At 40.8% G+C, this 26,971-nt stretch overlaps 1 protein-coding gene across 2 annotated transcripts in view; it reads right to left on the bottom strand.

Moving 5' to 3' along the window:
* Positions 1 to 1,885: 1,885 nt before the first annotated feature.
* Positions 1,886 to 26,971, bottom strand: part of LOC121519954 (tripartite motif-containing protein 16-like) — a 32,796-nt gene continuing 7,710 nt past the window's right edge. The window contains exons 1-2 of one of the 2 annotated variants that reach the window (XM_041803082.1): positions 8,287 to 8,386; positions 1,886 to 6,399 (exon numbers count right to left, since the gene is read on the bottom strand). In XM_041803082.1, the coding sequence (XP_041659016.1) occupies positions 4,630 to 6,300 (1,671 nt within the window). In that variant the 5' untranslated portion in view covers positions 6,301 to 6,399; positions 8,287 to 8,386 and the 3' untranslated portion in view covers positions 1,886 to 4,629. Of the gene's footprint in view, positions 6,400 to 8,286; positions 8,387 to 26,971 lie in introns of those variants that run through there. The other variant, XM_041803083.1, reaches the window with a different exon arrangement.

The following is a 26,971-nucleotide window of genomic DNA, read 5'->3' on the forward strand; positions in this document are numbered from 1 at the left end:
GAGTTATTTGGAGGTGGGCTTTCCTGTGTTTTGCACTGAGGAAGGCCACTCTGCAATAAAGCCCAGATCAGTGGAGGGCTGCAGTGATGGTTGTCCTTCTGGAGCTCAGAGTGACCATCAGGTTCTGGGTCTCCTTCCTTACTAAGGCTCTCCTCCTCTGATGGCTCAGTTCCGCTGAAAGGCATCTCACAATGCCCACTTTGGGAACCACTGCTGTAAACGACCACGATAAAGATTCACAGTAGTAGTGGTCTCTTCTCAGGTTCAGGAGATGAGGGTGGAGCTTTCTTCCAAACAGGGAGGGCCAACTGAACCAAACAACTGAAAGGGAGGGAGGGAATGGATTTTTCTGGCACTCGAGGGGATTGTGGACTGGCCAGGCAAACACTTTTTTGTTAGAAAAGCCTCAAAAAGTGATTTTTGCATAAAATGTCCCTTTTAACTCTTCATGAAAATGTGAAAATGATGACCCATAAAATGACTGGTGCCCCACATTTACTCTGTTTACTGTAAGGCAGGGGTGTCAAACTCAGTCACAGCAGGGGCCAGATTCTGGATTCAGGTCTAACCTGAGGGCCTAACAGGGTCCCCTTTTAAAGGTGCAGTGTGTAATATTTAGCCTAGTAGCATTTAGTAAAACAAACTTGGTTAAATGAAACATGATGTCTATAGGTAGGTCTATCCTAATTAGTGTTTATCCACCTGAAAAAAATGTTTGTTGTTTTTTTTTTAATATCAACTCAGAATAAGCAATCATTTCATACATGGGGAGGGTCCCCTCCACGGGCGCCGCCATCTTGAATTTTTGCATTGTGCATGTTTCTATGGTGCCACATGAGCAACCAAATAACAGATACACTTTCTTTTTTTTTTTTATTCCACTGGTTGCCACAGTTTTCACCAGAGAAACATGCAAAATGCAAAAATTCAAGATGGCGGCACCCGTGGAGGGGACCCTCCCCATGTATGAATAGATTGCTTATTCTGAGTTAATATATATATATATATATATATATATATATATATATATATATATATATATATATATATATATATAAAACCCACATTTTTTTTCAGGTGGATAAACACTAATTAGGATAGACCTACCTACAGACATCATGTTTCATCATGTTTGTTTGTTTTACTAAATGCTACTAGGCTAAATATTACACACTGCACCTTTAAACCAGAAACTGTCAACCTCATTTACCAGTAATAAAATATGACAAAAAAAAATCTTGGCACTGATGAAAAATGATTTTGAAATTTAAAAAGTTAAAAAGCTAAGTTTAAAGGCTCATAATCTGAGAAAAGTCAATTTATTATTTCAAGGTCAAAACGTGAAACTGAAACTGAAAAATGTTTTTTAAAGACAAACATTAGAAAGAAAGTCAAAACCATGAGTTTAAAAGGTCAAAATATGAAATAAAATTTGTAATGATGAAATTAAGTCAAAATATGATTCAAACTTTTAAATTGAGTCTAAAAGGTCAAACTTTGGGATTATGAAGGCAAAGTTTGGAGTTGAAAATATGAGATAAAATGCAAAGTAGTTGGTTAAAAAGGTCAAAATATGACTTAGAAATTAGAATTATCAATCTTAAATGTTAAAAAAATTACATGAGAAGTCAAAATTATGAGTTGAAATGCTCAAAGTATGAAATAAAGTCAAAATCTGAAGTCCTAATTGTAGGATGCAAAATTAAAATTATGAAAATAAAACACAAATTAATTTCTTTTCCCACATTCCTGACTTCTTATCTAAATATTTTTACTCCTTACTTTTTCATATATTACGACTTAACAAGGATATCTTAAATCATCAAGGATATGTTGACATTTTTATACTTGAGGAAATCTGCAGACCTCAGACTGTTGGGCCGGTTAGAACAGAAATATGAGCTCAGCCTGCAGGCCGGCTTAACCATTCCACGGGCCGGATTTGGCCCCTGGGCCTTGAGTTTGACACCCCTGCTGTAAGGTATTGTTCTAAAGAGAAAATTTGTTTTTCCCTCAAATTATTTTATATATTTTTTCCAATATAAAAGACCTTTGATTTATTTAATCACCCTGTGATATAAAAGAAGCGTTCATTCAGATAAATATTATCACAAGTCATACACTTTCAATTTCAAGCACAAAATTCAAACATTTTAAAGGATTTCAAGCACCACTACAACCCTGAGTGTCACATTTGTTTCATCAGCTCTAAGACACCCTGCAGTGAAGACGAGAAGAAAACACTGTTTACTGTTGTTGAATTAAAATGGAAACTTCCATGTTAAAGCTCTCTTCCTGAATCATTTAATTCATCCAAACAATCAGTCTGTTTGGACAGAATCTCTCCACGACACAGAAAATGTCCAATCATCTCTCAGTGACTCACTGAAAGAACATTTGGAGAGAAAGATTCATGTCCACTTTTAGAACATTACTTCAAGAAACATTCAATACACAATAAGTCACAGTTTAATACATTTAAATCACCATGTTTAACACAGTAATCTGCACATTCCTGAGTCTTTCTAACATATATAACCCCTTGAAAATACACTTCCACCCTTTTTTTTGGCTTTGGTTTAAAACACTTGTTCGGGTCATGGAACTGTTATTCTACATGTTATGTAAACATGGATAGGAGTTATTATCATGTTGCAGTGGGGGTCATGTGGTACCTGCTGCAGGAACATTGAGAAGGTTGTTGCTTAAAGCCATCAGGCTGAAAAGGGAGAGCTGTGTCCTCCTGCTAAGCACAGACATACTCCCTTAAAGTGAAAGTGTTGGCCTCTGCCAGGGTTGTCCATAGTCTTTTTGTGATGTTCATGCTCAGTTAGAATTAAATGCACCATTTTCATGGACTCTAAAAAAGTGATCTGATTGTGATGTGCATCCAGCGTTAAATCAAAATAAATCGAGACGTGTGTAGAGCTGTCCCCCTGGTCTATCCTGTCAGAATCAGCAGAAGCTGCTCCTTCCTAAAAATAAATGGAAAATATGCTCTAGTCAGTGAGAAACTGGTATAGAACCGCTTTAGAATTACTGAAATATTAAAGAGTCAAAATGAAACTGATTTGGTGAAAGTTTTTAAGTAGTAGGCATAAATTAGCAATTTCTGACGAGTTTAAACTCAAAACACTGGAGCAAACTGAATGCATGAAAAGTTTAAGTAACTGAAAAAATGAACTGTTGAGGAGCAGGTTCTTCACCATTTTTACTTTTATCAACAGTGTTTTTTTTTTAACATTTGTTGGGTTAACTTTATTTTTCTTAGTTAAACTACACAGTTAAAACTTCGATATTTAAAAGTTGTGTTTAAATCAAAACAACAATTCAGTAGTTTTTGTTAAGCTTCATGTTCTTTATCCACTGCATTTTCCCCTTATTTCAATCACAGACTTTAATCTTGTAGATTTAAGGTAGGCCAACTTCAGTGGCTACACATGACAGTAAGTGAAAGGAGCACACAGAACCAGGAAGTCCTCTTCCTTCATGGTCAGTAAATCTTCCATTACATATCATGTTTGCTCTCCACAGGCACGACGTGTCTAACTGAGTCAGTAACTTCACTCATGGTGCAAAAGTGTCTAATGCCCAAAGGCATTCTGGGAAAACTCTTCAGAGTAGGGAATGATTGTCAAATAATTTGAGTACAATTACAAAAAGTAGTGATTGAGTACTGTTTACTTAAAACTAAAAATGCTATCACTCAGAAAAAAAGAGCTGAAATGGCTATTTTAGATTTTTAGGTTACAGAAACTCTTCTTTTAAACGTTCAACTGTTTGGTCTTACAGTGCGCATTTGTGCATCATCTGTTATCTTTTCGGGCTTGTCTGTGGTAAGCTCACTGGAGTCACACTTTGAACAAACATTAGTGTTGTTGCATGCCTCCTCTGCTTGTCCTCTCACTGTGTAACAGAGTTTTAATTCTAGGAATGCATGAAATTGGATTTTTATCGATATTTGATATGCTCATACTTCCAAGCTCATTTTAGTGGTTACTGATACATACATGACTATTTTTCCTTGTAAACACAAAAAGTGTCTCCTGTGCAAAAAGAGTCTGAGTCAAGCAGAGCTGAAGAGGAGCAGGGAAATAACGTGATAGCTGTGTAGGTTTGGAGTTCATTCAAAATGTTCAGGGCTCCCAGTGGGCCTCCTTGAATGTGTTGTACACTTGCGGATATTTAAGGCTGATGTATGACTTACATAGCCGATATGTACAGCTGATAAATCAACTTATAATATTGGCTGAAATACTCACATCTGTGACACTGATATCATGCTGATACTATCTTTTTAATACTCCCATCTTTGACTTTGGACATCAGCATTCGCTCTTTGTTGAAATAAAAATTAACCTACAGCTTTCTGCAAAAGTAACCCTTTTTCTGCTGTTCCTCCAAATCAAACTAAAGGCTCAATAACCCCAACCAGGGAGGAATATTCAGAACAAATGTATAAATGGAAGCCAACCAAATTAACAATCAACATTAAACAGCCCAAAGTGATGGAGTGAACACTGCAACTTCACCCCTAAATCCCAGCGAGTCCATCAGGCTGTAAATAGGAAACCAACCCAAGTTTAAGACTCTAACGGCGGTTAACCCTCTACCATGGATGACTTCAGTCTATTTCAGTTTACAGATCTCTGCAGAGTCTCCAGGGTAATAAAACCCGAGTCCAGCGTAGAGAGGCTGAGTGAATTTGGTCTTAAACCTGTGGAGGAGAGTCATGGTGTCGGTGACGTTATAGAACGACAGAACACCTGCGCTGTGATCCAGGTAGACTCCAAACCTGGAGGACAGAGGACCAGAGGCATGAGTACTGACTTTGTTGTACCAGAAGTTAAAAGTGCTGTTGTCACAATCCAGCGCCCAGGATTTGTCGTTGTGTCCAAACACACAGTCAGTGGAGCTCTCTCCTCTACAGATGTCTTTGTACGCGACTGCTACGTAAACACCTCCTCTCCACTTCACCTCCCAGTAACACTGTCCCGTCAGACTCTCTCTGCTCATGACCTGCCAGTAATCAATGAACCGGTCTGGGTGATTGGGATAAGATTGTTTCTTAAACATCAGCGTTGCTTTTCTGTTCCTCTTTGACAAAAACAGACATTTATGAGCAGTGTTTGGATGCAGCGAAATGTCACATGAATATTTTAAGAATTCAGCTCTGGTCTTAGGCTCTGATTCTGACTGAAAAACATCCATGTCAGTCACTGATGGAGAGATGTTTGTCCATTTCTCTTCCAGAACGTCCTGGAGTTTGTCTCTGAGGTCTGTCACAGCCGCTGTCACATCCTCGAAGAATCTCAGAGGACGTTCAGAGCTGCTGGATGAGTTCGTAGGTTCATTGAGTTGTGATAGTGTTGGATAGTCTTGAAGAAACCGATTATGATCCTCTGTGTTTGACAGCTTCTCAAGTTCAGCATCTTTCCTCTTCAGCTCTGTGATCTCCTCCTCCAGCTTCTCCTGAAGCTCTCTGACTCTGCTCACTTCAGTTGCCTGCTGAGATCTGACCTGCTTCATCGCATCAGAGTGTCTTTTCTCCACAAGGCGGATCACCTCAATAAGTGTCTTCTCACAGTGGTCCACAGCTTCGTCAGCAGACTGATTGATAGCCTCCACCTCCTGCTGAAGCAGCTTCACATCTTCCTCTCTGTCTCCTATTCTCTGTTGGATGTTTCGGCGACTCACCTCAATCTTTTTCTGGCTCTCCGTCCTCACTGCAGCAGCTGAGACTGTGTCGTGTCCTTTATGGTCTTCCATTAAACAGAGATAACAAATGAACTGCCTATCAGTGCGACAAAATATCTTCATTACCTCATCATGACTAGAGCAGATGTTCTCCTGGAGCTTCTTTGAGGGATCTGTCAGCTTGTGTTTTTCAAATGCAGGGGACTCAAAATGAGGCTGAAGATGTTTCTCACAATAAGAAATCAAACACTGCAGACAGGACTTGCTGGCTTTTCTTTTTCTCCCTGTGCAGACGTCACAGGCCACATCTTCAGGTCCAGCGTAGCAGTGATCAGCAGGACTCGCTTGGAGTCTGGTCTTCTTTAGCTCTTCTACTAAATCTGCTAACATGGTGTTTTTTCCCAGGTCAGGCCTCGGTGTGAAGGTCTTTCTACATTGAGGACAGCTGTAGATTCTTCTCTCATCCTCTCTATCCCAGTGGGTCTTAATACAGTTCATACAGTAGCTGTGTCCACAGGGAACAGTCACTGGATCCTTCAGGAGATCCAGACAGATCGGACAAGAAATCACTTCTCGCTCCAGCCGAACTTTTTTCTGTGCCATCTCTCCTCTTTATGATCACCGTTTGAGTGTCTCTTAAAAATTAAACTGGTTTGAGCACAGATCTGAGTCTGTAGATATGCCCATCTTCAAACTGTAGATCTGCAGGAAGAGAAAGAAGGACAGAGTTAACATTGGGTCAGAGAGGAGCTGGCTGTGTTTGACAGCAAAATCAAGATGGAGGGGTTATACAACCATCCTTTTTTTAATGATCTAGAAGTTCCTATTTCCAGACAACAGGATGGACACCACTTCGTATGTCTGTATCTTTGCCAATACGCTACAATAGTGGCAACTGGTCACAGCCAGATTTATCATAGATTTTGCTCTAAGTGACAACAAAGCTTATGAAAAACATCATGCTATAATGTGGAGGATATTAAACTGAGTTAGGAAGTCAAAGATCCGATCCTGACATCAGAGCAAAATAAACTCATGTCATAGGGTATCTGTGAATATGGGCCAATCTGTACTATCGAATTCTGTAGGGGTGTGACGAGATCTTGTGCCACATGAGCACCGTAGAGTCCACTGTTAGCTCCAAAAACTGAAGTTCTAGCTCCATGTAAACGTGTCCTGTTTGTTATCTGACAGCAGACTTGAGCAGAGACAAACACTCGCTCATCTGTGTGTCGTGTCTAACACTGTCAAAGCTCATATGAGAAAAAAGATCACAAAACGATAAAATAAGCTATTTATGTAAATTACAGCAAACATGTTCTTTTGAGTGTTTTAATATGAATGTCCTTCAAGAGGATGAGAAATGGTTTGATTTACAGATGCAGCTCTTTATGTTTCATTCTGTTGTAAACAGTGTTTAAAGTCATTTCAAAATAATCTAAATGCTTTTATTATTCTTATAATAATTGTAGCAATGTGTGCACAGTGTAGTAAATTAAAGATGTGGAAGACCATTAACTCATTGAGTGTCAGCCCTTTTATAAAATGGAAAGTGGCTTTTGCCGGCGTTTTTGGCCATTTTGAGTCGTCTTTCAAGACCCACAGAATATTTTGTACAATGACTCTGAAAACACAGAATAGCTCAAATGAAAGAAGAAACTCTCTATTTCATCATGGAAAAAAAAAAACATTTGTTTGTATCTTGTTCCGTTCTTGATTTATCTTAAGTTGAATAGAGGCTAGTTTCACCAAAAAGACCACTTTTTTTCTAGAAAGCTGAGAAAAATGCATTTTTAGTGAAAGAGAGTCTGTCAAGCAGAACAGTGATTTGAATGTTATAATTTTGCCTTCAATGACATAAAAGACATCTGAAAATTGTATTACAAATGTTATTTTATTGTAAAATAAATAACAATGCTTCCAGTCACTGTCATGTCATTCACACTCTGGAACTGGACGGCCTCCACGGGACCCCCCTATACGCCCACATCCTCTCCTGCTTGTCGCTGTATGCATCCAGCTGGTGAGAGGCTGCCTTATTTCTCCGACTCACAGGGGGGAACCTAACGGCATTCTTTAGCCTCTTTGCCGGCCGAGGCAGATCAATAAAAGCGCTGAGCCCTGGTTTTGCTGTTGTTAAGTTCAGTGTCAGTTTCAGTGAGTGAGCGATCTCTCAGGCAAAAGTTTAAAGTTTCTTCCAACGTCTAAGTTAGAACTTTTAGCTTAGCTTACCTCCGTAACAATCACTCTGCTCTTTGACCCCAGGGTCTCCACCTCTGATGTTTGATCTAATAGTAACCGACCACAAACTGGAGCAGAAGAAGCTAGGTGCAACCAAACACAAACTAGCTTGGGCGGTGAGGACGACAACCACAAAGGTGTGTGTTTCATTTGAATCTAAGACCCACAACTTTGAGAGGATGATTTAATAAAGCGAAATAAAAACGCTTAGTGACCCTAGAATGGTGTACTACAGTGCCAGGCTAACCGAAGGGAGGTTAGCATCATTCAGCTCTGTTTACACAGGCTAATTAATTAGCCAAAAAACACACATTATACGTTTTTAAAATACAAAAACACAGTCCTCACCTTCCAAACTCGCTTTCTGGGCAGTTTAAATCTTCTTAAAGAGAAGTTTATAGGTTACGAACAGCAGGTTTCACAGCAGACAACCGTTTCTTCTTGATTGGCTGGACAGGAAACGCCAGAAATGTTGCGTGAAGGATTCTGGGATATGAAGTTTGTGGCCGAACTAAACTGACTGAGTGGATGTAGCGATCCCTGTGCTTGACTTTTAAAAATTCCCATCGATTAGACAGATTTAGAGGAATAATTACCGATAAATACAGCTTAAAATACGCCCTCAAAAAAAAAAAAGGTGGAAAAAATCATGAAAAAGTAGTATTAACAGACCTAGTTGCCTAGCTAGGCCACAATACAGATTAAAACACATTATGCTTCAGTAGTTGGGTTTTTTTCTTAGCCCATTATTTAAGCCACCACACACACAAAACAGTGTAAGAATATTTTAAAAACATCCCTATTTGAGCGCATTTTTACCTTTATAACTGCGTGCTTCCTTTATGCCTGACAGTCTCTAATTAGATTTCTGACATATTTTGTTTCAAGTCTATTTATTCTGTTTTTTTGTCCTCTCGACCTCATAGAAAATAAAGGCATGCCCTCGATGATTCTTCAAGATTAATAAAAGCTTAAATAAATGAATGAATACTTGAATAAATAAGGTCTTTCCTTTGCCTTGAACTTTCTCCAGAAATTTGTGTATGTAAAGTTCTCAGCTGATTTGGTTGCTGTGCAAAACCTTCATTTGCAAACAGCTTTGTTCCATGACTCTGACAGACAAAATAGAGGCAGAGGGAACAGAAGTGTCACGTTTTAATTTTTGGTGTTTCCATTATGACCCTGACCCATTCAGATGTCCCCCATCCTCTCCTACCCACTTGTGCCAACAGCCTTAACCGTCTCAACACTCCAACCTCAGGTAGATGCAACCAGAGGAGGAAAGTAGGTTAACTAATGACATTTTCTCATGACAGTGTTACTCAGCAACTTTTATGCCATTATTTATATGTCACGTATGATTTTATCTTTATGGATAGAGTCATGAACAGGGATGAGAGAGTGGTGAATGACATGCAGGAAAGGAGCCATAGGTCAGACCTGAAACCAGGCTACTCATTCATGGACATGAAGGCCTAGGGGCCAGGTCACACCCCATTTACGTGGGTGGCCTGTGGCTCCTTTCCTGCACGTCTTTTCCTGGTCTCTCATCCCTGTGTCTGAATCTTACCACTGTATCTCTGTAATAAATGTATAAAACACCAAAAAATACATATGTCAAAAAAAAAAAAAAAAAAAACCTGAGGTGAATGAGCATTTTCTGTGATGCTCCTAAATTGTAGAACAGAACACCTCAGGCCAGGTATGGGAGCTCAGGCTCTCACCACATCATCCTTGGTCCTGTACTGCTCTGGCTTCCTGATGGCCATCATCCAGGCCAGCACCAGGTCCAGGCCCATCTCTCTCTGTATCTTCCCAGCTGCCCCCTCCCTGACGCACATGGCTGCCTCCACTGTCTAGTCCAGACAAACGATGGACCGGGGGCAAAATGCAGCCCACAGTCCATTTTTGATTGGCCCGCAGCAAATTTTTAATATAAAATTAAATATGGCCCACATTAGAACATGAAGCTTTTGCTTGACTGTTCCAGCACAAGGCAGTGCTACCATGCGAATTCTGTAAACAAACATTTTGACAAAGAATTTATTCATGTTTTATTAATTTGTGACTACACTAAGATGACACCATACATGGTAAACATATTGGCAACCAAAGTAAAAATTCATCTTGATTTATAATGCCTTAATTGATTACCCCATGAAATAGCAGCACCATTACAGTAGTATTCCCAGTGGTAGCCAGGATCAACCAGATCCTCCTGAAACCTACTTGGCCTCCCCAAAATCCTTAAAGTGAGTGGCTACTTGCCTTGTCACCAACTAACTAGCCACGTGAGCACACCCAGTCACTAAGAATATCTAAATATACACTATATTGCCAAAAGTATTCACTCACCTGCCTTGACTCATATATGAACTTCAGTGCAATCCCATTCTGAAATGGGTGGAATATTTAGGAGCCAGGAAATTTCACCACTGGACTTGTTGCACAGGTGGCATCCTATCACAGTACCATGCTGGAATTCACTGAGCTCCTGAGAGCGAGCCATTCTTTCACAAATGTTTGTAGAAACAGTCTGCATGCCTAGGTGCTTGATTTTATACACCTGTGGCCATGGGAGTGATTGGAACACCTGATTTCAGTGATTTGGATGGGTGAGTGAATACTTTTGGCAATATAGTGTAGTTTGAAAGTGGGAAAAAAGAAAACATGCACAGAACTGATTAAAAGTGGCACCAATGCTACTGATTCAACACACATGCATTGATATTATCAATAAATCCCAACTGTGAAGGCCCATTCACCAGGATTGTCATGGTGCCCAGTGAAAACTGCAGACATGCCTGCTAGTGAGGAGTTGCAGTAGTCAATCCAAGCCATGAATGATACTACCACGACCTGACCCAGGAGCTGTGCTGCATGCTCTGTAAGGTAGGGTCAGATCGTCTTGATGTTCTAGAAGGTGAGTCAGCACGACTGAGCATTCAAGGCAACATGAACCTTACAGGTTAGCTCTTCATGACACCCAGATTTTAGGCAGACTTGTTGAATATGGGTTACCAGAGCTGGATATTGATCTGTGTCTGTATGGAGGGACTGGATGGAATGATAATAGGCTCGGTCTTTTGTGTGAAACTAGCCAGCTAATTCTAGGAATCATTTCTTCAGTAAATACTGGACGAAAAAGACAAACTTGTAGCACAGAGAGAAGGGTGGTAACCCCACAGGTTTAATGTAAATGCATGTTCTGTGTCTCTGCCTGGATTGCAAAGCAGGGATTAAACAAGAACAACTTTACGTAAATTCACATAAGATAGAGGTGGGATATTTGAAAAGCTCTGAATCAAGCTGCTCCAGTTTCTCAGTGTAACTTGACCCTCAATTTTGCTTGCTTCACTCTCTTATTACAGGTAAGACATCACCTTTTAAATCAAGATCTTCAACATTAATGCATCAATTATCATGAAAATAAATGCAGACAAAGTTTGGTTTGGAAAAAAAAAAACAACTTAAAAATTCCCCAACTGCCAGCTCATGAAGTCAGGATGACAGTGTAAGAATTTCCATTATTTGATTGTTTTGACGTGGTTGTGCTGTCTGTAGTCACTTATACTGACTTTATGTTGTTGTGTTTACTCTGTTTAGTTTTGCTGTCTGCAGTCCAGTCGGTATTAGGGATATAGTCTGGACGATTGTGCTACATGTAGACAGCTCAGATGTCCTCACAGGGATGTTTTTATCTTTCTCTTACAGCTGGATGAGAAAACAGTAAAAGGACACACCATGGGCGTTTTCATGGTGAGGAGGGCCTTAGTTTCTCTTCTCAGGTTGGTGCAGTTTAATGTTTGTCTTTGAAGTTAACCACATGTAGATGAGGAGATAGCTGCTAACTATCTCTAGTTATGGTTAAAACAGGTCAGAAACTGTGTGAATGTTGCTAACATAAACAACCACTAGATGATGTTCGTCTGACTTCAGCAACAGCTGGGGGGCATGTCCTGAGTCAGGGCTTGTCACAATTATTAGTACGAATAATGCAAGGAATAAAGGGTATGGTGTCTATACGATTATTTAAGTCAGTGCCTCCAAATCTCAAACCACAAACACACAATTCTAGGTCAGTCTGCCTCTGATGGAATATATTCTCAACCAGATTTATGTAGATACTAACATCAAGCCACAGCAAAGAAATCAAGCTGGGAGGCAGGAGGGAATTTCTGCATAGAGAAGCACTGTCATACTGTCAGAGTTTGGGTATGTTAGCAGATGTGCCGACCAAGGGTAGACCGATTATCGGCCGGGCTGATTATCGGCGACGATATTCAGCATTTTGAATTTGCCTTTTTTCAATCTGACAGTCTGTGCTGCAGCATTGTCCCACCCACAGGCGGTTTTACCATTAGGCAAAGGTAGGCAATTGCCTGGGGCCTCGTCCATGAGGGGGGCCTCAAGAATTTGCCTAGGTTTTTTTCCCCCTACAATTATAGCTCACGTATGTTTTTGCCACTCCCAGGTCAAAGAAAATTATTCATAGTTTACCATTTAGAGCTGTGTGGAACATCATAAAAAGACGCAAGGCAGAGCGCAGCTGCAGCGTCACCACTGCTCTCTCAGTGAGTCTTGTCCTGTCCACCTCTGACTAGTTTCTTGAACAAGCCTTAACAAATGTCAAAGCCAGAGGATTTTGCCTTGAAGAACCAAAATTCTTCCCCTGAGTGGGATTAAAACAGCTGCTCTCAGGATAACAAATACTTTCTCTGCGTAATTGTCCCTCAACCCCCCCCCCCTGCTCTCCCTCTCTCTCTCTCTTGCTCTCCCTCTCTCCCTCTCTCTCTTGCTTCTTCTCTCTCTCGCTCTCCCTCTCTCTCTCTCTCGCTCTCTCTCTCCCCCTCTCTCTCTTGCTCTCCCTCTCTCTCTCTCTCTCGCTCTCCCTCTCTTGCTCTCCCTCTCTCTCTCTCTCGCTCTCCCTCTCTTGCTCTCCCTCTCTCTCTCTCTCACTCTCTCTTTCTCTCCCTCTCTCTCTCTCTCTCGCTCTCTCTCTCTCTTTCTCTATCTCTCTCTCTCCCTCTCCCTCTCTCTCTATCTCTCTCTCTCCCTCTCCCTCTCTCTCTTTCTCTATCTCTCTCTCTCCCTCTCTCTCTTGCTCTCGCTCTCTCTCTCTCCCTCTCACTCTCTCTCTCTCCCGCTCTCTCTCTCCCTCTCTCTCTTGCTCTCCCTCTCTTGCTCTCCCTCACTTTCTCTATCTCCTTCTCCCTCTCTCTCTTGCTCTCCCTCTCTCTCTCCCTCTCCCTCTCTCTCTCTCTCTCTCTCTTGCTCTCCCTCTCTCTTGCTCGCTCTCTCTCTCACTCACCCGCACCCTTGCTCTCCCTCTCACTCTCCCTCTCTATCCCTCTCCCTCTCTCTCTCTCTCTTGCTCTCCCTCTCTCTTGCTCGCTCTCTCTCTCACTCCCCCCCTCCCTCTCTTGCTCTCCCTCTCTCTCGTCTCCTCTCTGGATTCTGTGCAATGATCCCAGTCCAAGTAAAATAAGGGTCAGATCAGGCATTGTGGACGACAGGTTGCTGTTTTAAATCCATAAACAGTCATGTTAAATGTATATTTATAATGAATATTACAGTCTTGCAAATGTATCATCAGTGGGTCCTAAAAACGTTAAAATCTGTAAAAATGGTCATATGTTACTAGGACAGCATATTTTTGCCTGACCTGTTTAGATTACCTGCAGGTAAATTCTCCTTCTAAAGTAGCTAATTAACCCTTTATTGTGCAAACATGCAGCACTCATTAAATAGTATCTGCACCTAATATTGGATCATTTCTCTGCATAAACATTACAGCAGCCTTTACATCAGCTTTTGTCGTACTGATGTTGCTAAATAATTCCCCAGCCAACAGGACGGCTCATTGGAGCAAATCTGGCCTCCGACCCAAAATGAGTTTGACACTCCTGTTTTCCTACAGTACAGCATTATTCAATGAAAAAAATGACTGAAAACAGAGCCTAGTGTATTTTTTCTCTTAATAACATAATAAAAACCCATGTAATACAACTGATTTGATGCAGAAATACAAATTAACTGCATTAAATTCTTAATGGGACCTTGGGCCAGATACACTTACTAAGATATTGTATCTGAAAACATGAAACCCTAGAACAGGCGAGCACATGAACTTCAGAAAATGATGAAGAGAAGCCACAAGTTTGTGCATTAAAGTCGTTTAAGCATAGAGTCTTTATTCTCATATCTCTTTGGAGGAGATGTCAGATTTACATTTGTTTTTTTATTCTCTAAGGTGGATGCAGTTTGTTCAGCTTGATATTCACTCATACTTAATCTAACAGATGTTGGTTATAATGCAGATTTTCTTACACTGAATGGAGTCAAATGTGTTGTTAGTGGCCACTGCACACTACTGCTTCTGTTAAATCACATCCGTATGATGGTCATCAAAGAAGTTGAGATGAGTTATATGGGAGGGGGGGGCCTCACACTGATCTTTGCCTGGGGCCTCCAATTCACTAAAACCGCCCCTGGTCCCACCCACAGCACCATCTGATTGGTTACACGCAGAGCCAGGGCACAGGTAACAGCCAATCAGCAGTGAAAGCTGTGCGCATGCACAGTGCTTACACAGTGCTCACACACACAGCGGAGACTAGAGGAGAGAAAGTATTGCAGAGAGGAGATACTCCCGAGAGCAGTTATATGTTTCGAGGGTAAGTTAAGGCAGCAGACACTCCTGAAATTGTAATAAACATCCCAGTCCTCTACAGCACTGATTCCCAACCTGTGGGCCGTGCCCCCCTGGTGGGCCACGAAGGTATTGCAAGTGGGCCGCCAAATCATTTCCAAAATAGTATGATTTTTGTAGGGGGAGGGGAAATATAATTATATAAAATAAAAATATACAGAATAGTGTTAAAAATGTTAAAAGTCAGTTACGTTTCAAAGGATATCAAAAATGTTCAAATATTCTTTTCATTCTTTTGTTTTTCCCTTCAAGTATCAGACATGTGACAAGAAATGAGAGACAGGAACTGTTGTTGTTGTCTCGAGGTTATTGTGTGGACAGCTCCTTGAAAACTGTAATACTGAAGGTGTTGCAACATGTTACAGATGCTGTGTTAGCGACTGTGGAGCTTTCAACATGTTTCTCCTGTTTTCAGTTCAGTCCTTTATGTTCAGTCTTCAATAAAAAAAAGTGCTCTGAGAACGCATTATATGGCCGCCGTATTTATGGGGTCGGAGGTGGGCCGCGAAAATCTTTGAGACTTAAAAGTGGGCCCTGAGTTGGAAAAGGTTGGGAACCACTGCTCTACAGCTCACAACTACTAGTAATGTTACTGTGAGCCCAATGGGCTCTATGCATGAACTGCTTTCGCATTTGGCATTAGACCGCTCCCACACTTCCAGTTGGGAGAAGAGAAAGGCATTTGATGGCAAATTCGTTGCGGTTTACTCGCTGTTTGCATGAGTTACCTGAGCTGACTGTCAATGCGAGTTAAATTTAGCTGAAGATGTACATTACAGCACGCAGCAACGAAGTCCAGAGGTGATTTAACCTGTTTTTGAAACATCATTTTAGCATGTTTGGATGCCAAGCGATGATGGTAGCAGAACTGATAAACTCTGAGGAAGGTTTGCCGAATGTCGCCAACATTAGCAGTCTACATTCTGCCAAAGGTGGAAAGAGTACAAGAAAAGGTAAAAGCTGGATTAAAATTTACTGAGGCAAAAATAAAATTTTGAATCTGCTCAAGTAAAAGGTTATTCATTTATGGTTTACTGTGCACTTATGAGTACTTTGACACCTGAGGGGGTTGAAAAGTAAAATATGATTTTTCCTCTATGTTAAAAAGTAAATAAATGTGAGTCTTTGACTTTATTGTTAAATCAAAGGTAACTATTTCTTTATGAATTGCAGTGCAACTGCAAGCTTTGAAAGCTATCGGGACACTTTTGCTCAGTATCATTTTCTGACTTTTATCCGCACTCATTTTGAATTTCCTTTATAGTAACACTTTATCTTAGTGGGCCATTATTAACTTATAACTTTATAGTAATAACTTTGATTGTCCAGTATTTTCTCAGGATAAAGGTGCTTGATCACACCGAACATTTCTACTTTGAGTATTTTTGTAATACTTCTGCAAAGTCAAAAGGACCATAATGCACTCCAACATGGAATTATAATATTATTTTGTTGCTGTATATGTCAAATCTTGCAAATGTTTCCCAAGGCATCCTGGGGGATTTCTGATAGCATTCAGTTAGGAGTATGCTTCTCTAAAGTCTCAGAAAAGCCATGTAGACTTAGTACTTGAACCTACCTCTCCACTCCAACAAGTACCAGGACACCCTCCCCCTAGAAGTAAACATGAAAAACATGCGATCAGGCCTATGTGGTAGGGGCAAGGGCTGAAGTGGAATTGAGCCTCTCTCTGTGTGCTTCTGAATGACATTTAATTCAAGTTTCACGTAGATGATGAAAACCCTGGACTTTGTCTTTTTGTCATTTAGTTTCTGAAGCCATTCAAAATGTGGTTTAAATAATAATCCTCTAAAAGGTTTTCTGGTGCTATCTAACTATAGGATAAATGTCTATAATTACTTTCAATAATTCAGATTTCAATTTTGCATGTAAGCGTGAGGCAAAGAGTGAATCACGTGGCATCAAACTCCATTTTGTTTATAGAGGACCCCTGGCCATAACGCCAAGGTCCAAGCCCCCAAAAAGAACGTTTTCAGTATTTGCTGTTCTAGGACAACTACGGATACATCAGGGTGAAGGTCTCCAGTTAACACGGTAACATGTTACACCGTGACATCACGCTGAGAAACGCCTATCAACATGGGTGACATTCCTTCTGCAGCTACGAAGCCCCATAAGTTCATCAAATATTCACTCTAAAGGCCCAGTGGTCGAGTTAGCAGCTAATTTAACCTACACTGAAGGAGTCTGTCCCTGTCAACATTCAGTTGCTAATAGTAACCGACCACAAACTGGAGCAGAAGAAGCTAGGTGCAACCAAACACAAACTAGCTTAGGCGGTGAGGACGACAACCACAAAGGTGTGTGTTTCATTTGAATCTAAGACCCACAACTTTGAGAGGATGATTTAATAAAGCGAAATAAAAACGCTTAGTGACCTAGAATGGTGTACTACAGTGCCACGCTAACCGAAGGGAGGTTAGCATCATTCAGCTCTGTTTACACAGGCTAATTAATTAGCCAAAAACACACATTATACGTTTTAAAATACAAAAACACAGTCCTCACCTTCCAAACTCGCTTTCTGGGCAGTTTAAATCTTCTTAAAAAAGTTTATAGGTTACGAACAGCAGGTTTCACAGCAGACAACCGTTTCTTCTTGATTGGCTGGACAGGAAACGCCAGAAATGTTGCGCGAAGGATTCTGGGATATGAAGTTTGTGGCCGAACTAAACTGACTGAGTGGATGTAGCGATCCCTGTGCTTGACTTTTAAAAATTCCCATCGATTAGACAGATTTAGAGGAATAATTACCGATAAATACAGCTTAAAATACGCCCTCAAAAAAAAAGGCGGAAAAAATCATGAAAAAGTAGTATTAACAGACCTAGTAGCCTAGCTAGGCCACCATACAGATTAAAACACATTATGCTTCAGTAGTTGGGTTTTTTCTTAGCCCATTATTTAAGCCACCACACACACAAAACAGTGTAAGAATATTTTAAAAACATCCCTATTTGAGCGCATTTTTACCTTTATAACTGCATGCTTCCTTTATGCCTGACAGTCTCTAATTAGATTTCTGACATATTTTGTTTCAAGTCTATTTATTCTGTTTTTCTTGTCCTCTCGACCTCATTGAAAATAAAGGCATGCCATCGATGATTCTTTAAGATTAATAAAAGCTGAAATAAATGAATGAATACTTGAATAAATAAGGTCTTTCCTTTGCCTTGAACTTTCTCCAGAAATTTGTGTATGTAAAGTTCTCAGCTGATTTGGTTGCTGTGTAAAACCTTCATTTGCAAACAGCTTTGTTCCATGACTCTGACAGACAAAATAGAGGCAGAGGGAACAGAAGTGTCACGTTTTAATTTTTGGTGTTTCCATTATGACCCTGACCCATTCAGATGTCCCCCATCCTCTCCTACCCACTTGTGCCAACAGCCTTAACCGTCTCGACACTCCAACCTCAGGTAGATGCAACCAGAGGAGGAAAGTAGGTTAACTAATGACATTTTCTCATGACAGTGTTACTCAGCAACTTTTATGCCATTATTTATATGTCACATATGATTTTATCTTTATGGATAGAGTCATGAACAGGGATGAGAGAGTGGTGAATGACATGCAGGAAAGGAGCCATAGGTCAGACCTGAAACCAGGCTACTCATTCATGGACATGAAGGCCTAGGGGCCAGGTCACACCCCATTTACGTGGGTGGCCTGTGGCTCCTTTCCTGCACGTCTTTTCCTGGTCTCTCATCCCTGTGTCTGAATCTTACCACTGTATCTCTGTAATAAATGTATAAAACACCAAAAAATACATATGTCAAAAAAAAAAAAAAAAAAAAAACCTGAGGTGAATGAGCATTTTCTGTGATGCTCCTAAATTGTAGAACAGAACACCTCAGGCCAGGTATGGGAGCTCAGGCTCTCACCACATCATCCTTGGTCCTGTACTGCTCTGGCTTCCTGATGGCCATCATCCAGGCCAGCACCAGGTCCAGGCCCATCTCTCTCTGTATCTTCCCAGCTGCCCCCTCCCTGACGCACATGGCTGCCTCCACTGTCTAGTCCAGACAAACGATGGACCGGGGGCAAAATGCAGCCCACAGTCCATTTTTGATTGGCCCGCAGCAAATTTTTAATATAAAATTAAATATGGCCCACATTAGAACATGAAGCTTTTGCTTGACTGTTCCAGCACAAGGCAGTGCTACCATGCGAATTCTGTAAACAAACATTTTGACAAAGAATTTATTCATGTTTTATTAATTTGTGACTACACTAAGATGACACCATACATGGTAAACATATTGGCAACCAAAGTAAAAATTCATCTTGATTTATAATGCCTTAATTGATTACCCCATGAAATAGCAGCACCATTACAGTAGTATTCCCAGTGGTAGCCAGGATCAACCAGATCCTCCTGAAACCTACTTGGCCTCCCCAAAATCCTTAAAGTGAGTGGCTACTTGCCTTGTCACCAACTAACTAGCCACGTGAGCACACCCAGTCACTAAGAATATCTAAATATACACTATATTGCCAAAAGTATTCACTCACCTGCCTTGACTCATATATGAACTTCAGTGCAATCCCATTCTGAAATGGGTGGAATATTTAGGAGCCAGGAAATTTCACCACTGGACTTGTTGCACAGGTGGCATCCTATCACAGTACCATGCTGGAATTCACTGAGCTCCTGAGAGCGAGCCATTCTTTCACAAATGTTTGTAGAAACAGTCTGCATGCCTAGGTGCTTGATTTTATACACCTGTGGCCATGGAAGTGATTGGAACACCTGATTTCAGTGATTTGGATGGGTGAGTGAATACTTTTGGCAATATAGTGTAGTTTGAAAGTGGGAAAAAAGAAAACATGCACAGAACTGATTAAAAGTGGCACCAATGCTACTGATCCAACACACATGCATTGATATTATCAATAAATCCCAACTGTGAAGGCCCATTCACCAGGATTGTCATGGTGCCCAGTGAAAACTGCAGACATGCCTGCCAGTGAGGAGTTGCAGTAGTCAATCCACGCCATGAATGATACTACCACGACCTGACCCAGGAGCTGTGCTGCATGCTCTGTAAGGTAGGGTCAGATCCTCTTGATGTTCTAGAAGGTGAGTCAGCACGACTGAGCATTCAAGGCAACATGAACCTTACAGGTTAGCTCTTCATGACACCCAGATTTTAGGCAGACTTGTTGAATATGGGTTACCAGAGTTGGATATTGATCTGTGTCTGTATGGAGGGACTGGATGGAATGATAATAGGCTCGGTCTTTTGTGTGAAACTAGCCAGCTAATTCTAGGAATCATTTCTTCAGTAAATACTGGACGAAAAAGACAAACTTGTAGCACAGAGAGAAGGGTGGTAACCCCACAGGTTTAATGTAAATGCATGTTCTGTGTCTCTGCCTGGATTGCAAAGCAGGGATTAAACAAGAACAACTTTACGTAAATTCACATAAGATAGAGGTGGGATATTTGAAAAGCTCTGAATCAAGCTGCTCCAGTTTCTCAGTGTAACTTGACCCTCAATTTTGCTTGCTTCACTCTCTTATTACAGGTAAGACATCACCTTTTAAATCAAGATCTTCAACATTAATGCATCAATTATCATGAAAATAAATGCAGACAAAGTTTTGTGTGGAATAAAACAACTTAAAATTCCCAACTGCCAGCTCATGAAGTCAGGATGACAGTGTAAGAATTTCCATTATTTGATTGTTTTGACGTGGTTGTGCTGTCTGTAGTCACTTATACTGACTTTATGTTGTTGTGTTTACTCTGTTTAGTTTTGCTGTCTGCAGTCCAGTCGGTATTAGGGATATAGTCTGGACGATTGTGCTACATGTAGACAGCTCAGATGTCCTCACAGGGATGTTTTTATCTTTCTCTTACAGCTGGATGAGAAAACAGTAAAAGGACACACCATGGGCGTTTTCATGGTGAGGAGGGCCTTAGTTTCTCTTCTCAGGTTGGTGCAGTTTAATGTTTGTCTTTGAAGTTAACCACATGTAGATGAGGAGATAGCTGCTAACTATCTCTAGTTATGGTTAAAACAGGTCAGAAACTGTGTGAATGTTGCTAACATAAACAACCACTAGATGATGTTCGTCTGACTTCAGCAACAGCTGGGGGGCATGTCCTGAGTCAGGGCTTGTCACAATTATTAGTACGAATAATGCAAGGAATAAAGGGTATGGTGTCTATACGATTATTTAAGTCAGTGCCTCCAAATCTCAAACCACAAACACACAATTCTAGGTCAGTCTGCCTCTGATGGAATATATTCTCAACCAGATTTATGTAGATACTAACATCAAGCCACAGCAAAGAAATCCAGCTGGGAGGCAGGAGGGAATTTCTGCATAGAGAAGCACTGTCATACTGTCAGAGTTTGGGTATGTTAGCAGATGTGCCGACCAAGGGTAGACCGATTATCGGCCGGGCTGATTATCGGCGACGATATTCAGCATTTTGAATTTGCCTTTTTTCAATCTGACAGTCTGTGCTGCAGCATTGTCCCACCCACAGGCGGTTTTACCATTAGGCAAAGGTAAGCAATTGCCTGGGGCCTCGTCCATAAGGGGGGCCTCAAGAATTTGCCTAGGTTTTTTTCCCCTACAATTATAGCTCACGTATGTTTTTGCTACTCCCAGGTCAAAGAAAATTATTCATAGTTTACCATTTAGAGCTGTGTGGAACATCATAAAAAGACGCACGGCAGAGCGCAGCTGCAGCGTCACCTCTGCTCTCTCAGTGAGTCTTGTCCTGTCCACCTCTGACTAGTTTCTTGAACAAGCCTTAACAAATGTCAAAGCCAGAGGATTTTGCCTTGAAGAACCAAAATTCTTCCCCTGAGTGGGATTAAAACAGCTGCTCTCAGGATAAAAAATACTTTCTCTGCGTGATTGTCCCTCAACCACACCTCCCCTCCCCCCCCTCTCTTGCTCTCTCTCTCCCTCTCTTGCTCTCCCTCTCTCTCTCTCTCTCCCTCTCTTGCTCTCTCTCTCTCTCTCCCTCTCTCTCTTGCTCTCCCTCTCTCTCTCTCTCTCGCTCTCCCTCTCTTGCTCTCCCTCTCTCTCTCTCTCTCTTGCTCTCCCTCTCTTGCTCTCCCTCTCTCTCTCTCTCGCTCTCTTTCTCTCCCTCTCTCTCTCTCGCTCTCTCTCTCTCCCTCTCTCTCTCTCTCGCTCTCTCTCTCTCTATCTCTATCTCTCTCTCTCCCTCTCTCTCTTGCTCTCGCTCTCTCTCTCTCCCTCTCACTCTCTCTCTCCCTCTCTCTCTTGCTCTCTCTCTCTCTCTCTCACTTTCTCTATCTCCTTCTCCCTCTCTCTCTTGCTCTCTCTCTCTTGCTCTCCCTCTCTCTCTCCCTCTCCCTCTCTCTCTCTCTCTCTCGCTCTCCCTCTCTCTTGCTCTCTCTCTCTCTCACTCCCCCCCTCTCTTGCTCTCTCTCTCTCTCGTCTCCTCTCTGGATTCTGTGCAATGATCCCAGTCCAAGTAAAATAAGGGTCAGATCAGGCATTGTGGACGACAGGTTGCTGTTTTAAATCCATAAACAGTCATGTTAAATGTATATTTATAATGAATATTACAGTCTTGTAAATGTATCATCAGTGGGTCCTAAAAACGTTAAAATCTGTAAAAATGGTCATATGTTAGTAGGACAGCATATTTTTGCCTGACCTGTTTAGATTACCTGCAGGTAAATTCTCCTTCTAAAGTAGCTAATTAACCCTTTATTGTGCAAACATGCAGCACTCATTAAATAGTATCTGCACCTAATATTGGATCATTTCTCTGCATAAACATTACAGCAGCCTTTACATCAGCTTTTGTCATACTGATGTTGCTAAATAATTCCCCAGCCAACAGGATGGCTCATTGGAGCAAATCTGGCCTCCGACCCAAAATGAGTTTGACACTCCTGTTTTCCTACAGTACAGCATGATTCAATGAAAAAAATGACTGAAAATAGAGCCTAGTGTATTTTTTCTCTTAATAACATAATAAAAACCCATGTAATACAACTGATTTGATGCAGAAATACAAATTAACTGCATTAAATTCTTAATGGGACCTTGGGCCAGATACACTTACTAAGATATTGTATCTGAAAACATGAAACCCTAGAACAGGCGAGCACATGAACTTCAGAAAATGATGAAGAGAAGCCACAAGTTTGTGCATTAAAGTCGTTTAAGCATAGAGTCTTTATTCTCATATCTCTTTGGAGGAGATGTCAGATTTACATTTGTTTTTTTATTCTCTGTCTAAGGTGGATGCAGTTTGTTCAGCTTGATATTCACTCATACTTAATCTAACAGATGTTGGTTATAATGCAGATTTTCTTACACTGAATGGAGTCAAATGTGTTGTTAGTGGCCACTGCACACTACTGCTTCTGTTAAATCACATCCGTATGACGGTCATCAAAGAAGTTGAGGTGAGTTATATTAGCAGGGGCCTCACATTGATCTTTGCCTGGGGCCTCCAATTCACTAAAACCGCCCCTGGTCCCACCCACAGCACCATCTGATTGGTTACACGCAGAGCCAGGGCACGGGTAACAGCCAATCAGCAGTGAAAGCTGTGCGCATGCACAGTGCTTACACAGTGCTCACACACAGCGGAGACTAGAGGAGAGAAAGTATTGCAGAGAGGAGATACTCCGGAGAGCAGTTATATGTTTCGAGGGTAAGTTAAGGCAGCAGACACTCCTGAAATTGTAATAAACATCCCAGTCCTCTACAGCACTGATTCCCAACCTGTGGGCCGTGCCCCCCTGGTGGGCCACGAAGGTATTGCAAGTGGGCCGCCAAATCATTTCCAAAATAGTATGATTTTTGTAGGGGGAGGGGAAATATAATTATATAAAATAAAAATATACAGAATGGTGTTAAAAATGTTAAAAGTCAGTTACATTTCAAAGGATATCAAAAATGTTCAAATATTCTTTTCATTCTTTTGTTTTTCCCTTCAAGTATCAGACATGTGACAAGAAATGAGAGACAGGAACTGTTGTTGTTGTCTCGAGGTTATTGTGTGGACAGCTCCTTGAAAACTGTAATACTGAAGGTGTTGCAACATGTTACAGATGCTGTGTTAGCGACTGTGGAGCTTTCAACATGTTTCTCCTGTTTTCAGTTCAGTCCTTTATGTTCAGTCTTCAATAAAAAAAAGTGCTCTGAGAACGCATTATATGGCATTTATTTATGGGGTCGGAGGTGGGCCGCGAAAATCTTTGAGACTTAAAAGTGGGCCCTGAGTTGGAAAAGGTTGGGAACCACTGCTCTACAGCTCACAACTACTAGTAATGTTACTGTGAGCCCAATGGGCTCTATGCATGAACTGCTTTCGCATTTGGCATTAGACCGCTCCCACACTTCCAGTTGGGAGAAGAGAAAGGCATTTGATGGCAAATTCGTTGCGGTTTACTCGCTGTTTGCATGAGTTACCTGAGCTGACTGTCAATGCGAGTTAAATTTAGCTGAAGATGTACATTACAGCACGCAGCAACGAAGTCCAGAGGGGATTTAACCTGTTTTTGAAACATCATTTTAGCATGTTTGGATGCCAAGCGATGATGGTAGCAGAACTGATAAACTCTGAGGAAGGTTTGCCGAATGTCGCCAACATTAGCAGTCTACATTCTGCCAAAGGTGGAAAGAGTACAAGAAAAGGTAAAAGCTGGATTAAAATTTACTGAGGCAAAAATAAAATTTTGAATCTGCTCAAGTAAAAGGTTATTCATTTATGGTTTACTGTGCACTTATGAGTACTTTCTGACACCTGAGGGGGTTGAAAAGTAAAATATGATTTTTCCTCTATGTTAAAAAGTAAATAAATGTGAGTCTTTGACTTTATTGTTAAATCAAAGGTAACTATTTCTTTATGAATTGCAGTGCAACTGCAAGCTTTGAAAGCTATCGGGACACTTTTGCTCAGTATCATTTTCTGACTTTTATCCGCACTCATTTTGAATTTCCTTTATAGTAACACTTTATCTTAGTGGGCCATTATTAACTTATAACTTTATAGTAATAACTTTGATTGTCCAGTATTTTCTCAGGATAAAGGTGCTTGATCACACCGAACATTTCTACTTTGAGTATTTTTGTAATACTTCTGCAAAGTCAAAAGGACCATAATGCACTCCAACATGGAATTATAATATTATTTTGTTGCTGTATATGTCAAATCTTGCAAATGTTTCCCAAGGCATCCTGGGGGATTTCTGATAGCATTCAGTTAGGAGTATGCTTCTCTAAAGTCTCAGAAAAGCCATGTAGACTTAGTACTTGAACCTACCTCTCCACTCCAACAAGTACCAGGACACCCTCCCCCTAGAAGTAAACATGAAAAACATGCGATCAGGCCTATGTGGTAGGGGCAAGGGCTGAAGTGGAATTGAGCCTCTCTCTGTGTGCTTCTGAATGACATTTAATTCAAGTTTCACGTAGATGATGAAAACCCTGGACTTTGTCTTTTTGTCATTTAGTTTCTGAAGCCATTCAAAATGTGGTTTAAATAATAATCCTCTAAAAGGTTTTCTGGTGCTATCTAACTATAGGATAAATGTCTATAATTACTTTCAATAATTCAGATTTCAATTTTGCATGTAAGCGTGAGGCAAAGAGTGAATCACGTGGCATCAAACTCCATTTTGTTTATAGAGGACCCCTGGCCATAACGCCAAGGTCCAAGCCCCCAAAAAGAACGTTTTCAGTATTTGCTGTTCTAGGACAACTACGGATACATCAGGGTGAAGGTCTCCAGTTAACACGGTAACATGTTACACCGTGACATCACGCTGAGAAACGCCTATCAACATGGGTGACATTCCTTCTGCAGCTACGAAGCCCCATAAGTTCATCAAATATTCACTCTAAAGGCCCAGTGGTCGAGTTAGCAGCTAATTTAACCTACACTGAAGGAGTCTGTCCCTGTCAACATTCAGTTGCTAATAGTAACCGACCACAAACTGGAGCAGAAGGAGCTAGGTGCAACCAAACACAAACTAGCTTAGGCGGTGAGGACGACAACCACAAAGGTGTGTGTTTCATTTGAATCTAAGACCCACAACTTTGAGAGGATGATTTAATAAAGCGAAATAAAAACGCTTAGTGACCCTAGAATGGTGTACTACAGTGCCACGCTAACCGAAGGGAGGTTAGCATCATTCAGCTCTGTTTACACAGGCTAATTAATTAGCCAAAAAAACACACATTATACGTTTTTAAAATACAAAAACACAGTCCTCACCTTCCAAACTCGCTTTCTGGGCAGTTTAAATCTTCTTAAAAAAAAGTTTATAGGTTACGAACAGCAGGTTTCACAGCAGACAACCGTTTCTTCTTGATTGGCTGGACAGGAAACGCCAGAAATGTTGCGCGAAGGATTCTGGGATATGAAGTTTGTGGCCGAACTAAACTGACTGAGTGGATGTAGCGATCCCTGTGCTTGACTTTTAAAAATTCCCATCGATTAGACAGATTTAGAGGAATAATTACCGATAAATACAGCTTAAAATACGCCCTCAAAAAAAAAAGGCGGAAAAAATCATGAAAAAGTAGTATTAACAGACCTAGTAGCCTAGCTAGGCCACCATACAGATTAAAACACATTATGCTTCAGTAGTTGGGTTTTTTCTTAGCCCATTATTTAAGCCACCACACACACAAAACAGTGTAAGAATATTTTAAAAACATCCCTATTTGAGCGCATTTTTACCTTTATAACTGCATGCTTCCTTTATGCCTGACAGTCTCTAATTAGATTTCTGACATATTTTGTTTCAAGTCTATTTATTCTGTTTTTCTTGTCCTCTCGACCTCATTGAAAATAAAGGCATGCCATCGATGATTCTTTAAGATTAATAAAAGCTGAAATAAATGAATGAATACTTGAATAAATAAGGTCTTTCCTTTGCCTTGAACTTTCTCCAGAAATTTGTGTATGTAAAGTTCTCAGCTGATTTGGTTGCTGTGTAAAACCTTCATTTGCAAACAGCTTTGTTCCATGACTCTGACAGACAAAATAGAGGCAGAGGGAACAGAAGTGTCACGTTTTAATTTTTGGTGTTTCCATTATGACCCTGACCCATTCAGATGTCCCCCATCCTCTCCTACCCACTTGTGCCAACAGCCTTAACCGTCTCGACACTCCAACCTCAGGTAGATGCAACCAGAGGAGGAAAGTAGGTTAACTAATGACATTTTCTCATGACAGTGTTACTCAGCAACTTTTATGCCATTATTTATATGTCACATATGATTTTATCTTTATGGATAGAGTCATGAACAGGGATGAGAGAGTGGTGAATGACATGCAGGAAA

The sequence above is a fragment of the Cheilinus undulatus genome, linkage group 13, assembly GCF_018320785.1.
Source record: "Cheilinus undulatus linkage group 13, ASM1832078v1, whole genome shotgun sequence".
Classification (NCBI taxonomy): Eukaryota; Metazoa; Chordata; class Actinopteri; order Labriformes; family Labridae; genus Cheilinus; species Cheilinus undulatus.